This window comes from Clytia hemisphaerica, unplaced genomic scaffold (genome assembly GCF_902728285.1).
Source record: "Clytia hemisphaerica strain Z4C2 unplaced genomic scaffold, Clytia hemisphaerica genome assembly, whole genome shotgun sequence".
Taxonomy (NCBI): Eukaryota; Metazoa; Cnidaria; class Hydrozoa; order Leptothecata; family Clytiidae; genus Clytia; species Clytia hemisphaerica.
The window spans coordinates 1,631,762-1,647,395 of NW_027103962.1; the positions used below are offsets into that span (position 1 = coordinate 1,631,762).

Below are 15,634 nucleotides of genomic sequence, written 5' to 3' on the forward strand. Positions count from 1 at the left end.
CACCCTGGGATGGCCTAATTTCAAAATTGGAGCTCCGAGGTTCCACTGTACCTCCATCAAAAACGTCCAAAAAGTTCTTGCATCATAAAAAATGTTAAATTTGTAAGAACATTACTACAGTTCAATAACCTGATATTTTGATGTATTTGTCTTCTTGAACAATTGGACCAAAAAAATCGATCGAAGCGGCTGTGTACTTGTGGAGCCATGACACTTCCATGAGCGACATCAACTCCGCATTCATTATGGTCACCATCGTGTGCTATACCAACACTAAAAATAAACATTCAAGATCTAATACCACATTCACAAGCCACGGCTCCGTCTCCCTCCGAAACGAAATAAAGCCATTCTATTGGTCAAATGTAATTTTTACGTCACTTCTAACCAATAGAATGGCTTTATTTCGTTTAAGAGCCGTTGCCTACGAATTCATGATATGTACCACAGGAGAGTCTTCTGAGAACTTTTAGAATTTTCCACCCAATACGTCACTTAAGCAATAGAAAAAGTGACGTATTGGGTGGAACAAAACAGAAAAGTTGCATAATTTCGTGGAGTCATTGCAGTGGTATTATCATTAATATGATATACATTTCATCATACCAAATGAAATTTTTTAAGGATAAAAAGAACCCTATTATTTTAATTATTTTGTCAAAGTGAATGCTTCAAGATGTTAGCATCATAAGGGCCATTAGATAACTGAGAAACTCCTTGTGAACACTGAAAAAAACAAACCATTTATGATTACATACAAATATGATATAATATTGTTGTTAAGAATAAGACTTGTGTAGTTTTTAGATTTTAAAGTTTCATGCCGCCTGTAAGAGCGACAATCATCAGCCAAAAAAATTACATTAAAAACAAAATTCCAATAGACGGCTTTCGTGATACATCATTTGTTTACTCACGTGCTTTACCGCCCGATTTTTTGGAGGCAAAAATACCATAACATTAGCTGGAGGCAAGCTAATTTTTTGTTTTGACGAAGTCTCTGGTAGGACTTTTGAAAATAAATTTTAGTATGTTTTCTCAGAGATATATAGGCTTACCATTCATAAATTTCGAAGAAATATGACTGGTAGTTATCAAAAATTTGATTGATATTCACTCGTCTCCATATAAATCGTTGCCTCCAATAATCAAGCGCAATCGCCCACCCACCTCAGTCCGCCCGTACAAAATCAAAACATTGAAACCCGGCTATAGACATAATATCAATAACTTATCCTCGTGTTAAAACTGACCTGTGACCGATTTCATGAGCAATAATGAATGAGGTTCTGATTCCAGAATCAAAGGCCAGAGCACAACTTTTGTAGTTCACACACATCCTATACAACGGTGTAAATCCTGTGAAAAAATTAAAACAGTTTTTATTGCATTAAAACCAAATAAGGATAAAATATTAGGGAAAGGGTCATGATTACAATACCTGGTAGCCAGGAGAGCAATTTCTCCTGATTTTTGGAAGAGAAAGTTTTTTTTCTAAATACCAAGATTCTGACCTAAATGGAATCATTTAAGGGAGAAATTTGTCTGGTATAGGGCCATTCATCTGAGCCATATTAGTGGGTCAAAATCGAAATTTTTCTATTAGCGAAAACTGGTTGCGCCTCCTTACCTCCACTTTTCAAATCAAGACACTGGGCATTCCTCCATAAGGTAGGTATTTAAGAAAGCATATCCTTTAAAACCCTCTTAACTAATTAATAATTAGCTAGGATCCAGCGCTAACTTTTAAGAAAGATTGGATTTTTGGCTTGCCCAAGAAAAGAATATTTCTGTATTGTTACTCTTTCAGAATCTCACCTGAATAACCAAAATTCCTCCTAAAAAATAAGGAAAATATTTTAAGTAAAAATTTGCACATTTTTTACTTTAAGAGCTGGCTCTGGCAAAAAGCAATATTTCCAAGTGAGGCTCTAGATTGAAAGCCTCGACAAAAGACAACTAGTGTCTTATCAATAATATAGCCCTAAAACCTGGTGGCCCCTTTTTTACCCAGCATGACTTCAGAAAGAAAAATGAAGCTTGGTGGAAATTTCTGCTTTTTTCAAAATCCTCAGCAACACATCAAGAAAAAAAAGATTTTTTTGGAGTTGAGAAGATTGTATTTTTAAAACGTTTTAGTCAATACATCATGTAGGTATTGACGTTTAACCTTGGTGTCTCATGGTATCAGAAAAGTCAGTCACAGCCAGATCCTTGGTAGTATTAGTGATGTCAGGGCCAAGGATCTCTAAAAATATTCAGCTAAAATGAGATTTACCTTGTTAAAAAGAGACCAAAGTGGAAATCTAATCCAAGTTCTTTCTTTTTATCATACATAATACGACATGCATCTTTCAAAGACTTTTTAGGATCTTTGCTTTGAATTTTAACCTAATAATTAAAAAGAGGTATGGTTCATTTAAAATAAGCACTAGTATTGATAAGGTAATACCACAAGGAGGTACCCTGAAAAACCTGGGTTATCCAGGTGTCCATAAATTGAGAAATTGAGACATTCGTGAATAATCCAGGTTTCTAAAAAAAAATAGGGAAGGGAAACCGTATCTGCCATGTGCCCCTCCCCTTGCCAAAATTTTCCCCATATTTTTGAGCCACTTGACAAAATTTACTGGAAATGTCCACAGCGGGTGTTTGTTCATTAGTATCCTCCCAAAACGCAGAAACCGTAAAATCAGTAAATGAAAAATCTGAACTCGTTCTTAAATTGTTTTATTCTTATTTTCAAACCTGAAATTTTTAGATTAACAGAATTTGGAGCAGGGACAAAAAAGTTGAGGGAACGTTTTTTATATCCGTTTTTATATCCGTTTTTATTGCCTTCCATTTGTGAGCAAGCAGTACAAGAAAAATTATGTTTTCGTTTCAGTATGTTACTTGTATGTTGAAAAGTTCATGGAGCAGATAGGTCAAGACAAATACCAAGGGGATACCTGATTTTTTGCCCAAAAAATTGAAAAACCCTGAAAATACACCCAAAAGGGCAAGGAGAAAAGGATAATTGAAGTAATTAAAATAACCTCTCTATTTTTGACATAGTTGATACCCTCTAGAATGACATGGAATGAAGCATCCAAAGATTTGTCACGAAAAACCAAATTTGTCTTAAAGAGAAAGATAATTTCAATCAAATACATTTTGTTCCTTTGTTCTTAGAAATATTTCATTCCAAAGTAATAAGTTTTCATTAAAACTTTTATTGGCTGGAATAATGATTAATTTTTTGATTACATTGTTACAGATTGAAGAAGAGATAATTGATGCTAGGAGAAAATTATTTCAAATTATTATTTTGAACCTGTGGCATTATCAATAAAAGGCACTTTTAACCTAAATTATTCAAACAAAACCTCCAATTTATAAATGAACACCAAGAGAGTGGTCATAATAGAATTCACCACTTACACCTTTGATCAAGCTATTGATATATTTTACGGCAGATTCTTTATCAGCATGTTTCTTCATGAAAGAATCGTCAGCTGTAACATGAATTTTGACAAATCTTGGTGTCATTCTGCGGTAGGTAGATTTCGTTTTCTTTCTATGAAATCAATAATTACAAATTAGTAATGTAAATCAGACTAAAGTTTACGGTCTTACAACCTTATAATAATTACAATCTATAGATTCATTGTCAAATTTTTGCTCTCTATAACATTCAATGCGATGGTATTATGTTATCTGGTGAGCCAATTCTTTTTCAACTTTTCCACTTTGGACTGAGTTTCGTGGGTTGTAAATTTTGGCTATTATATTATCAGATATTATTATGAACATTAGAGAAATCAGTGGCAAAACAGGTTTGCTCATAACAATCGCTGTGATGTTTTATGGGTTGAAATTTTACATAAGTAAAAGTGCATATGTCAATTACACATATGTCTTAGATGTATGCCGGATATCTGCTATTGATACATTGTGTGTAGTGTTTAAAAACAAAACCTGTAATAAGGTCCTAAGATAGCTTACTGTTTGGTTGAGGTAATGAGCACATCAAAGTTATCTTGCAAATGTTTTGGAAGAATCAACAGGTTATAATTATTGTTCAGAAGCAGTGGGTTTTGGTTCTCATCGTATGCCAGCCAAGTAGTTCCAACTACAGTACGGATGAAATTCTTTTCATTATTTCTTAGCCGTGAAAAATATTGTCTTTTATGTGTTGAAGGGTTCATGTAATACATCTAAGTAAAAGGAAAGAATAAGAAAATAACATCAAATACAGACTTCAAGACAGTTTATTGAAAATGAAGTTTTTGTTAAGGCCAGATACATTTGAAAAGAAATGCCAGAATAAAAAACAATGCGATATTTTCTAGATGTTTCAGTGTGTTGCTATCATGATTTATTTCTTATCCAAAAGGTTTCGTTTTTTTCAAATGACTTTTTCAGGAGTTATCTAAATTGAAAATTGCTACTGAAATAGTTTCCAAAATATTTAGTGAAGGTGTCAAAATGCCATTTCTATTTCAAGTGACTTATTTAAACATAAAACTGAAGTTGCTTACGTAAACAACGCCTTCAGCTCTGTTAATAGGTACAATTGTTGCCATTTCGATACCTCTTGCAGATCTGGTGCGTCCTCCTAAAATAAATTTATTCCTTGATGTAATGAACATGAATTCATAACATAGGTAAAAATTTCTATTCTTTATGGCTCTCTACACCCAGTAAGTAAGTAAGAAGTCTGCAACCGCAGTCGGAGCTGACCCAAAGGCTCCTCTTTCGATAGCTATCTACCCGATGGGTAGGGGAGGGCACCACTCTTTCTCCCCGGATTGCTCCACTTGCCCTTGATCCTTCTCTTAATTGCTGAGCATCAAGCAGAGAGACATCAAGTACCATTTTTGAAATCTTTGGTATGACCCGGCTGGGGGTTGAACCCACAACCTTGAGCACCGCAGCAGGATGCTCTACCACTGCACTAAGGTTGCAGTAATACACCCAGTAATCTCCAATTAAAAATTAACAAAAGTTAAAGTTGATGCTGGAGATGACTATATTTTCTTCAATATTAAAGTTTGTTTAAAGAATCAGAAAACTAAAATCAACCAAAAAGTATTAATGCGTGCTACCTTTCACAATTTCATTGGAAATAAATGTTGAATAGACAGGAAGCTCATCTTCTGCATTGATCGTTGTTATAACATGAGGAGTGACTGACAGTCTATCTATTGTGACTTCTTCATTTTCATTGAATAAAGGCATGATCATTGATGCTTTAGTTGAATTTCTATTGAAAGTACCAATCTAAAATATAATTTTTGGAGTTGTTTTGAAATCATTTATAATGTCAATTTAAAGAAACGCTTTTATAATGATTTTGTTGCCTTTGCTGGAACAAAATCATCAAAATATCGTGACTTTAGAACAACAGGGTTCTATGATCGTTTTCCAGTTTCTGTATGCACTTTTTTTAAATCAAGCGATTTGATTGGTCAAAAACTTTTGAAAATGCAACAAAAGTTCTATTTGAAAATCGAGAATTATGATTGGCTAGAACTTTGTTACATTGGAAAGATTTTAATATGTGCATTTCATAACAGAACCTTATTGACAATTAAGTGCCTGTTGTTCTAATCTAGCAAAGTCCAAGAAAAAGTTGAACAAAACCTGTAAAGTTTTTTAAACAGATCCAGCTCAAAATTATTAGTACAACACATACTATTCCGTTACAAACTGTCATTTCCACTGTTTGTAGTTCTTTAGCATAAACAAAGCCTTCCATGAAGCATGAATCATCCTCCAATATTTTATCATGTCTTGTTCTGAGATTAAAATGGTATACAGTATCGCCATTTTGAACCTGTGCAATAAAAACAATATCAATAATCATTAAATAACCATGTTGAGTCCAGAGAGAGACAATCAAAATTACCCATTATTTTGCTTTCGGGTGCAACAGCATGCTTTCACATTTTATTTACTGAAAAAATTATGTAGGCTACCTAATATCAACTTTTTTTACTAGAGCTGAAATTTAACCCTTTCCGGACGCACGGGCCACTGGGTGGCCCATGAATCGTGTTCCTATATGACGCACGGGCCACTGGGTGGCCCATAGCTTTGTAAAAGATTTTATCACTTTTCGCGCCAAAATACAATAACATGGTTTTGAATAATGATTTTGAGATAAATTTCCCGTAACCTGCAAAAAACCACTTTTCGATATCTTGTTAACAACAAGAACTATAAATTTTCAATGTTTGTTGCAAATTTACTCAGGCTAAATCTGTAAGGGAAAAATTGCTCAAAAATTTGGACAAAAAATCAATTTACTCAGATTCTTGGAAAGCTTATGACATGAAATTTTTTTTACCCGGTCAGTAATTCAATTCTCTAAATCATATTCAAAGTTCAAGGCGTAAAGCAAATGCCTTTTACTCTCTTTCTTTATTCAAAGTCTAAAATTTTGCCTTTCCGAAAAAAAATCTGCCGATTTTTCGGTCACGTGACCAGGTGTCAGCCATATTTAAAATATTTTTTTTGGTATTTCAAAACCCCTATTACATGTGAAAAAAATGAGGTATTACTTATCGTGATATCTTTTATCAATCACTTTCTATTGCAATTTTAGTAAAGCCAGTCAAAAATCGAATTTTTGTTTGCGTCATATAGCCGTGAAATCATGCGTCCGGAAAGGGTTAAGGACAATAAGGTTCAGTGGAAAAGAGCAGATGTATTACTATTGCCTAAGAAAATTTTATATAGTGACAAGATGGACCAACTGTTCTTTGGGAGAACGGTTGTATTGCTTTCAAGGTTTTGCACTGATATTCCTCTAATTTACATTATTGAATTTTCATATTTTTTTCTTCACAAAATCGATTATTGTAATTATAAAAACTTGCTTGAAATTACCCTGATCACTTAAAAAATTTGATATAGTGGCAAGATGGACCTAAACGGCTATTTGCTATATGACTGCTGTCTCAAGAAATTAAAATATTGTGATTACCTGGAATGTTAATTCTAATATGTCTTTCTTCGATGTTGCATAGTAAATGTTGGTTGGCAGAACAATAACAGAAACATCTAGTAAAAAAAATGGTTTAAATATAATGAATAAATGATGAAAGATAGTTTTTGTTTTGAATTTGAGCAAGCTAAAACTCATGATGTTCCTATCCTGCAATTAGATTAAATCAAGGGACACAACTTTGAGGTATGAAAGGGACAAGAAAATATTTTCCAAAAGTTCTTTCACTTTCATGTATTGCCTTATAAGTGATGGACCAAGCAAGTGCAGCTGTTATCGCTATTCTTAGGTCTACAGAAAACACCAGCTTTTTTCCGATTCTTGCCTTGATTGCTTAAAACCAAGTCAAACAAGCAACATGCTGAATGGACCTACCTAATGATTGACATCAGATGAAAATAGGGAAAAAGTGACAATAATTGTACAAAAATTCAGAATGGAAAAATAAAGCTTGTGTGTTGAATAATATAAAATGGTAAAAAGGAATTTCCCCAAATACGGAAATCACTTAAACCATTCAGGCCCAAAAAACCTTTTAAGCTGTTTTTGGCCCAAATTTGCCCAAAATAATTTTCCTTAAAAATCTGGCTCCGTCACATTTTGGGCATTGCCATTTTGCATCATTGTGCAAAAAATCAGAAAAAAATTATGAGTCAACATTGAGAAAAGCTATATTTGCTTATTTGGTTAAAGGGAATTTCCCCAAAATACGAAAATCCATTTATTAAGGCAAAAAAGAATTTTCCGGGAAAAACCACTTCAGCCATACTTTAGAGAATCTTGCCCTCCATCATTGTGCAAAAAATCAGAAAAAAACAAAGAGTCAACATTGTTAAAAGCTATATTTTCTTATTTGGTTAAAGGGAATTTACCCCAAAATACGAAAATTGGTTTTTTAAGGCGAATAAGAATTTTCCGGGAAAAACCATTTCAGCCATTCTTTAGAGAAAAAAGTAATGACAGGAATTTGCACAAAGTCCAAAAAACCCTATTTTTAGGTAGTTTTTGGCCCAAATTTGCCCAAATAAATTTTTTCTCAAAAATCGGGCTCCGTCACGTTCTGGGCATTGCCATTTTGCATCATTTTTGTAGAAAAAACTAATGAGCCAATCCTGAGAAAAGCTGGTAACAGACGAACGGACGAACGAACGAACGGACATGGGTTAATTTATAGGACCTCCACCGGGGCACCCGGAGGTAGGTCCAAAAAGATTCTGTGAATCTCAACTTTTATTAACAGTGAATGACTTTGCAAACGCTTTAAATAATGGAGATCAAATTGATTTGATTTTGCTCAATTTCAGCAAATCTTTTGACAAGGTAAGCCATTCAAAGCGTTGCCACAAACCTGAAAGCTATGGAGTCAGAGGTAGTCACTGATTTTGGATAAAATCATTCCTTAGAAATCAAACGCAATCAGACGCAATAAGTAGTGGTTAATGTTAAAGCATAAAGTAAAGTGAAGTTAAGTCAGGAGTCCCACATTATTGTAACAGTATTGGGTCCATTGTTATTCCTTGTATACATCAATGACATTGGTCCATGTGTTCATTCAAACATAGGATTATTGGATTATTATTGAGATCAGCTAATCGACAGTAGAGATCAGCTAATCAGCAGTCGAGATCAGCTAATCGACAGTCGAGATCAGCTATCGACAGTCAATATCAGATTATCGACAGTTTATAAAAAGTAGTGATTTATTTCCTGGCATCAAATGTCAAGAAAAAGGAAAAATGGCCATGAAAATGATCGATTGTGGATAAAAGACAGACTAAGTAGTGTAATAACATTACAAAACAATTGTTATCAATAAGTTGATAGTACCAAATATCTAGATGTCATTCTGAACAAACGATTTGAAATGGAATACACACAATGATATGGTTTGCAAAAAAGGTACACAATCACACAACCTCTTACAGTGTTGTCTGAGAGGATGTCGAAATCCAAATCTTTTGCTTAAAGCAAAAGCCTACAAGACTTACATAAACCAAATCCTCAACTATGCATCTACAGTCTTGACCCCTATCGGAGAGAGCAATCAAGAACTTCCAGACCGAATTGAAATGATACAAAAAAACCTGCTTGTTTTGTTTATGCTGACTGGAATCATCCTTCCAGCTTAAGGAAAATGATTGACTAACTAGAATGAAAAACCCTAGAAACTCAAAGGAAAACTTGCAACCTTACAATGATGCACAAGATCATTCACAAAGCAGTGGCAATTCCCGAGTCTATATTTTCAAACAGGACTAGGTTGCCTAATTGCATTTGTTTTCAACAAATGACAAATCTACAGGGTGCCCTACGAGGTGACACATAACTACCTTTAAACCTGTTTTTTTTTTAATCATTCCCACGGATCAAACTTTTTGCAAAACAAATTTATGAGCAAAGCAGTTTTCCTATATTGTATGCGCACCTTTTAACTTCTATCCCAAGCGAAAATTTGCTATACAATTAAATCTTCAAAACAGTGATTTTGTCGAATCATTTTGAATGACTTTGGTTGCAGTCAAGGAAATTTTCTCAGTTTGACAGATAGGACTGTGAAAAATGCCGATTTAAAGTGGTAGGAGTGAAGGTAAAAAAAGTTAGCCGAAACACAGATCCAAATACTACGCAGACACGCATCTAGACAGTGGTCCTGTGGTTTTGAATGTTTGATTTGCCATTATATGGAAAGAAATTTGATTCAAATGGTGATAGCAATGACTTGTCTTCATCCTAGACACAGGTCCTAGACCTTTTAGAGCAAGAATCAAGTATTGAAAGGTCAATCAATGAGGAGTTTTTTACCCCATTGGGCATGAAGAAGAGTATTCTTTGTCTCAAGAAAGTAACCGCTCCTTCTATAGCAACTCTGCTGTTTTTGAGCCAATCAACTAAGAAATTGCAGGCAGTAAACACTGAGGAAAATTGTGTGTGTCTAAATCTAAATCTGTAACTCTGAAATGAAAACTTGGTAAGAAACAAAAAATATTTTTAAATTTTTGTTTCTGATTTGTTTTGTTTTGATTTTTGAAAAACATCCAAACAGCTGATTCGAATAAAAATGTTTGAATGTTTGACTGGCGTTTAATTTTATTAAGGCACCATATAATTACATTAGAACAATTAGAAGGAAAGAACATTGCGCAGGTGGGGTGATTGTGTGGCGTTTTAGGCGTTAAAGGCTTACAATCCTGTCCCTTTATGGATTTTTAAAGTTCCTCTGATCTTGCTAGCAGCTTGCGAAATTAAGTGGATCGCTTCGCAATTCTTATAGAATTGAATCGCAATCAAATATTACCGTAAGTTGGTCTAATGTCGACATCCGTCTTCTAATTTTGACACCCTTCGTTAGAGATAGGAACAATAGAAACTGAGGAAGGTCGGAATAGCTGATTGGCTTTGACTAGCGAGCGCGATGAGAGGAAAAATCTTTAGTCTATCAGTGATTTCGACCTTCTTATTATTCCTATCTATTATAAAGAATGATGTCGAAATTAGAAGACGGATGTCGACATTAGACCAACTTACGGTACCCAGGATTTCCCGTTTGATTGCTTCGACTACGTTTGATTGTATTCGATTACGTTCGATTGATTTAGATTTTATTCGCTTTCGTACGATACTTTAGCGCTCGACCACCCACGCTAAAAAGCTCTAACGGAGTGATCCAATTTAATTCAATCACAATCAAACTCGTCGAACACAACGGTAGTTGTTCGATTGACACCGTCTGGCTGTGCGCACTGTCTGGGGACTGGGACTGTTGCATATCTGGTCTGTATTTTCACTTACTGTAAAATCAAAAGAGAAATCGTGTATTTTTTAATATGTCGTTCCTTAACTCAAATAAAATAACCTTGGAGTTTCGGTGAAATGGTGGCCAAATTGCTGTCCCATGTTTTGACAGATAGTCCCAAGTTAGAGCAGTTGACCGTACAGAAAGAAAACCTCTACGATGAAAAGTATGATATGACAACACTTCTCTCAGTTACATCAAAATGCCTCGAAAATGTCAATATGAAAATTGCGCAATCAGAGAACGTATGTCTCGCTCATTATAAAAAGGCTGAGACAAACTTTCAATAATTGGATTGTCACATCGAGTTAAGTCTCTTTTGTTAAGTCACCAGGGGGTAAATAAAACAGACCTTGATACATTTATCGTTCGTTTCAACTTGACGATTCGTTTAAAACTCAGCCTCCTAAATATTTGGGGTAGGTAAAATATGTACAAAGAAATTCATACTTTTCCAACCCGGCGAATCTATGAAAAAGAAGCGAACAATAAAATATAATTACCCTTTCCAAATAAACCTCTTCGGTGGCGAGCGTAGTCTACTCTGACGTAATTGTAAAATTTATGTGATGGGAGTTTGACATACTAATGTAATGTTGTTTGTAGGCTGCACGCATCCCCTCTGATATGATTTGATATAGCAAAACTATATAGCTATAACAAAATAAATTCTGGGGATGCGTGCAGCCTATGTTGTTTGGGGAATTACGAAGTGCTCTGGAATTTCGATTGCATTTATTCAGGTTGATTTTTTATGACTTCTAACGGTACTTTTTCTAACGAGTTTGATTACTCTGTTCTCACACTTATATCTTTTTTTCCCGCGTCCTTTTCCGTGATTACTTTTATTTATATTTTTAAAGACATGTAAGAAGGCATATTGATGTAACTGTCTCTCATGGATGGACTCCCCTCTCTCTCACCCCGCACTCCCTCACAGCAGTGATTTGATAAATCTCAAATCAGAAAAGACAAGGACAAGAGACTCTCTACAGCAATGAATTTTAAAATTAGACAAAGATATCAGGTCTGTGTACAAACTAACCTCACACCAAGAAGAGCTAGCTACGCCCAAAAAACTTGACCAAAGCAAAGCACCCACACAAAAAAAGTTTTGACCCAAGTAACTCACCTATGCAAGTTTATCATGAATGAAAAGTAAAATGACAGTAAAAAGATAAGTCTTCTTTTTATCGAACACCTGGAAGGACTTTCTTACTTTCTTGATAATGGTAATTTTGAGTTTTGAGGTGTTTCCTCCGCCGTTAATCCTTTTCGCGCCATCACGTGTGTTGTTGTTTTTTATAATGGCGGCATAAAAGACGGATAGACTTGGTTGTGGAGCAAGTACAAAAATGTACAGAATGGAAAAAACGCGCGAAAAAAAACCAAACATGCTTTTTCCGAAAAAGCATCATTGTTGGACAACAAAAGAAAATACCTTGGAATGTTTCAATCAAATCTTCTGCTTGGATCTACGAGTACGATGATAAAGAAATGAATTATTACTATACTTTTCTGCGAGGACGACAAAAACCTTGAAAACCATTTACGGTCTGGTGGGGGTCTGGTCTTAAAAGTATCTTTATTCTAATATTCGTAAATTTTAAAACAGTAGTATTTTTGGAATTGGCAAAACCAATCACAATATGTGAAGATATGTGCAAAATGAAGACTAATACTGTAAGCTTAGAAATATCCCGGCCAGCTCTTCAAGTTTGCTTAGTAATAGTAGAATATTTAAACCAAATCAAAAAATGTTTTGAGCGAGTTTTGAGTAAAGACCAGCAAAAACCTTAAACTTCGAAATAAAAACAGCTTCTTACATGAACTGCAGCCATAAAACATAATGAGATTAGTTTCCAATAAGTTTTTAATTCCATCGCTGTAAAGAGAAGTCAAGTAATTTCTCATTACCTATACTAATTTTAATATTTGTTTTCTAAAAGTAAAATTTCCATAATGTTCTTTAACGAAATGACAAAATATACGACGGCGATATGATACTGAGCATACGCATTAACCACGCATGTACCATTCAGACAGTTTTGATCCGAGAAAAAAATCCCTTTCCTAGCTCTGGTATAAGTTTTACCACAATACATTAAAACAAACACTCGTTTTTTCTACTGTACAATTGACACTCTCTAATTCGATGTTCTGCTATTCGATAAGCTCCCTTTTTCGGTGAAAATCGAATACACCTTTTCGACCGTAGCCGCCAATTTGCCGTGCGGCCATTTTTTGTCCGTTTAACCACCCTAAAACCCTCCCAGTCTTCATTTGTACCCATATACAACAGAAAAAGGTGTAAAAAAGGATTGGATCGAGTTTAGGGGAATAATCAAATAATAAAGTGGCACGCGCCTGACTGTGCGACTACGGTCGAAAAGGTGTATTCCCCTTAAAAATCAAATTAGAGAGCGTCAACTGTATTGTAGATGCCTGTTCTTCAAGAGGTATCTATTACACTAGATTACTTCAACCATTTGTGATGGTTTAAAGTATTTTACTACCTTACTACAACAATATATTACGTAAATTTGATCCAATGTTTAGGTTACGTGATGCGATACTTCTTTCAGTTACACGTTTTTTTTTTTTTAAGAAACACACTTTTAAGAAACATGAGGCTCAGAATGCCTAAAAACTAAGAAACAACTAAGAAACATGCCGAGGCTGAGAATGAGAAAATAACATTTTTTAATTCGGTTCTTCTCAAGAACCTTCCAATCCAGCCTTTTATGAGGCTCATTATGTCAAAAAGTTTAGAAACATGGAAGAAACATTTAAGGCTCAAAAGGCCGATTTATTAAGAAACATTGAGGCTGCTTGGTAAAACTAGTTTCTTAAAAAAAAAAAAACGTGTATATTTTTTCTTCTCACCTATGAAATGTTATAACTTTCTTAACAAAACAATAACATGGAATAACGGTTATATACGTAGTTTTAATGTAAGCAAAAAGGTGAACCTCCTTTTCACTACTGTTGAGTAATATTTTATTACCTCTAAAAGGTAATGATTTGATGTATGCACAAGACTTTGTTACTTTCTCCATTACTCAGAACCAAAAACTCGATCCCTTCTCCGTAACTAATACTTTAACTTCCACAATCTAAACTTTCTTCTCCTTTACTTCTTCGTGGCTCAGATTCGATTTTTTATAGCCTGAACTCACTTCAATTCCGCTTAAAAGTTAAGTTAATAGTTTCAAGAAGACACAGAAAGAAATATTAACTATGATGTTTTTGAATGAAAGCTGCACATGAATTGAAAGAAAATTCAAAAAACCGAGCTTTTTTCCAATTTTTATGCATTGCAGCTTTTCACGTTAAAATATTTCACCCAAAATATCATGATGGTGAATCTTCTACTAATTTATTTTCCCTTTGTTATAGGTCTTTTCATAAATTGTTTTGAGTGCAGCAACTGCCTTGTTTTGTAAACCGTTACAAAGGTGATTATATCCCTTGAGACTTCAAGTATTACTTTTTAAATAGAGTGAACTTCTTATGAACTTCTCTGGGAATCAATTACCATAGCAACATTTTAAAAACGAGGTAGGCGTTGGTCGTGACGTAATTTATGAAAAGGTCTCAGATCATTTCTTCCAATTTTTCTTTATAGGAGCTGAAAACCAAGTACATGCTGGTATGCATACTTCACAATCTCGAGTTTGAGGCCCGAGTCCTTAAAGGAAACATAGTTAGAATTCAATTTTCATTCATTCAAGCATGATTTAAAAACCATAGATGTTTATAACTATCCAGAGCCAGTCGACAACCCACATTTTTAGACATTTTATCTTATCTCAACAAACAAAGTTATGTGTAGATTTAACCAAAATGTATATAAAAATAGTGTGGAAGCTTTTTTCTCTCTCGCCGTGATGTGTTTCGAGCTAATAACACTTGAAGTTAGTGACCATGACTTTGATAAACAAACACTTTCACTCACTATATACGGATGGATTAGTCAACCTGTCACTCTATATCCGTTAAAGTTTGAATTGAATAATATAGAATCTACCAGCAAGTGAAGTGAATTTAAGGTTTGCAGCCATTCTGCGCAAACCACGTTTTGCTCAGGATGGAGCCATAGCCTTCAAAGTTAACACATGTCAACATAATAACTACAATAGGTTAAAACAGTTTATAATGCTCTAAGCAAATTGATGGTATATCTTCAATCCTGTAATTCAATTATAGGCAAATTTTAGGAGTGAAAGTTTAATTCCATGGTCTGTAAATATGATTTTGTGTTATCTTCAGATGTAAGGGATATAACGAAAACAACCAGTTTTAACTACAGCTGCTAAACAGTGAAGACATCTACATGTCTACCGAACGTAACTAAATCTACCAGAGTGGTTCGTCCAAAAAGTAAACCAAAGTTGATGACCTCACTCATTCTTAGGCCAAGAAAGAAAAAAATAATTATTTGATGAAACCTCAAATAAATGTTACTATATGTGTACTTCAAAATCTCTTTCGTATGCCGGTGTCATAAGAGCATTAAATGAATATAAATCACATAGAAACCCATCTTCTATAAAAAGAAACCCTGCCTAAAGGGTCATCCTTTAACAAATAGAAAGTCAGTTACAGGCTTTGTCATTACCGATGAAAAAATAACCGTTAATAAGTAGTAATAATACATCACCTCGTTCTCGATAAAGCTCGCAAATCACAACGCAAATCAAAGGTTTCATGGATTTCATTAGACGATGTTATCGTCCGTTACAGTGATAGTAAAGGCGGGGAAATATGGCGGTATTCGGGAAAAAATCGGCGGGAGAGTTTCGAACAAATGTAAGACTGGCAACTCTACCGACTGTAAACTCTTT

General features: G+C 34.5%; 1 protein-coding gene across 1 annotated transcript in view; it reads right to left on the reverse strand.

The window, feature by feature from the left end:
- Positions 1 to 12,045, reverse strand: part of LOC136810256 (A disintegrin and metalloproteinase with thrombospondin motifs 2-like) — a 44,691-nt gene extending 32,646 nt beyond the window's left edge. Inside the window, exons 1-12 of the mRNA XM_067066828.1 lie at positions 12,007 to 12,045; positions 6,974 to 7,050; positions 5,681 to 5,821; positions 5,091 to 5,265; positions 4,524 to 4,600; positions 3,988 to 4,199; positions 3,424 to 3,559; positions 3,039 to 3,122; positions 2,279 to 2,391; positions 1,819 to 1,838; positions 1,254 to 1,359; positions 130 to 273 (exon numbers count right to left, since the gene is read on the reverse strand). Of these exons, the coding sequence (XP_066922929.1) occupies positions 130 to 273; positions 1,254 to 1,359; positions 1,819 to 1,838; positions 2,279 to 2,391; positions 3,039 to 3,122; positions 3,424 to 3,559; positions 3,988 to 4,199; positions 4,524 to 4,600; positions 5,091 to 5,265; positions 5,681 to 5,743 (1,130 nt within the window). The 5' untranslated portion in view covers positions 5,744 to 5,821; positions 6,974 to 7,050; positions 12,007 to 12,045. The remainder of the gene's footprint in view (positions 1 to 129; positions 274 to 1,253; positions 1,360 to 1,818; positions 1,839 to 2,278; positions 2,392 to 3,038; positions 3,123 to 3,423; positions 3,560 to 3,987; positions 4,200 to 4,523; positions 4,601 to 5,090; positions 5,266 to 5,680; positions 5,822 to 6,973; positions 7,051 to 12,006) is intronic.
- Between the last annotated feature and the right edge of the window lie 3,589 nt (positions 12,046 to 15,634).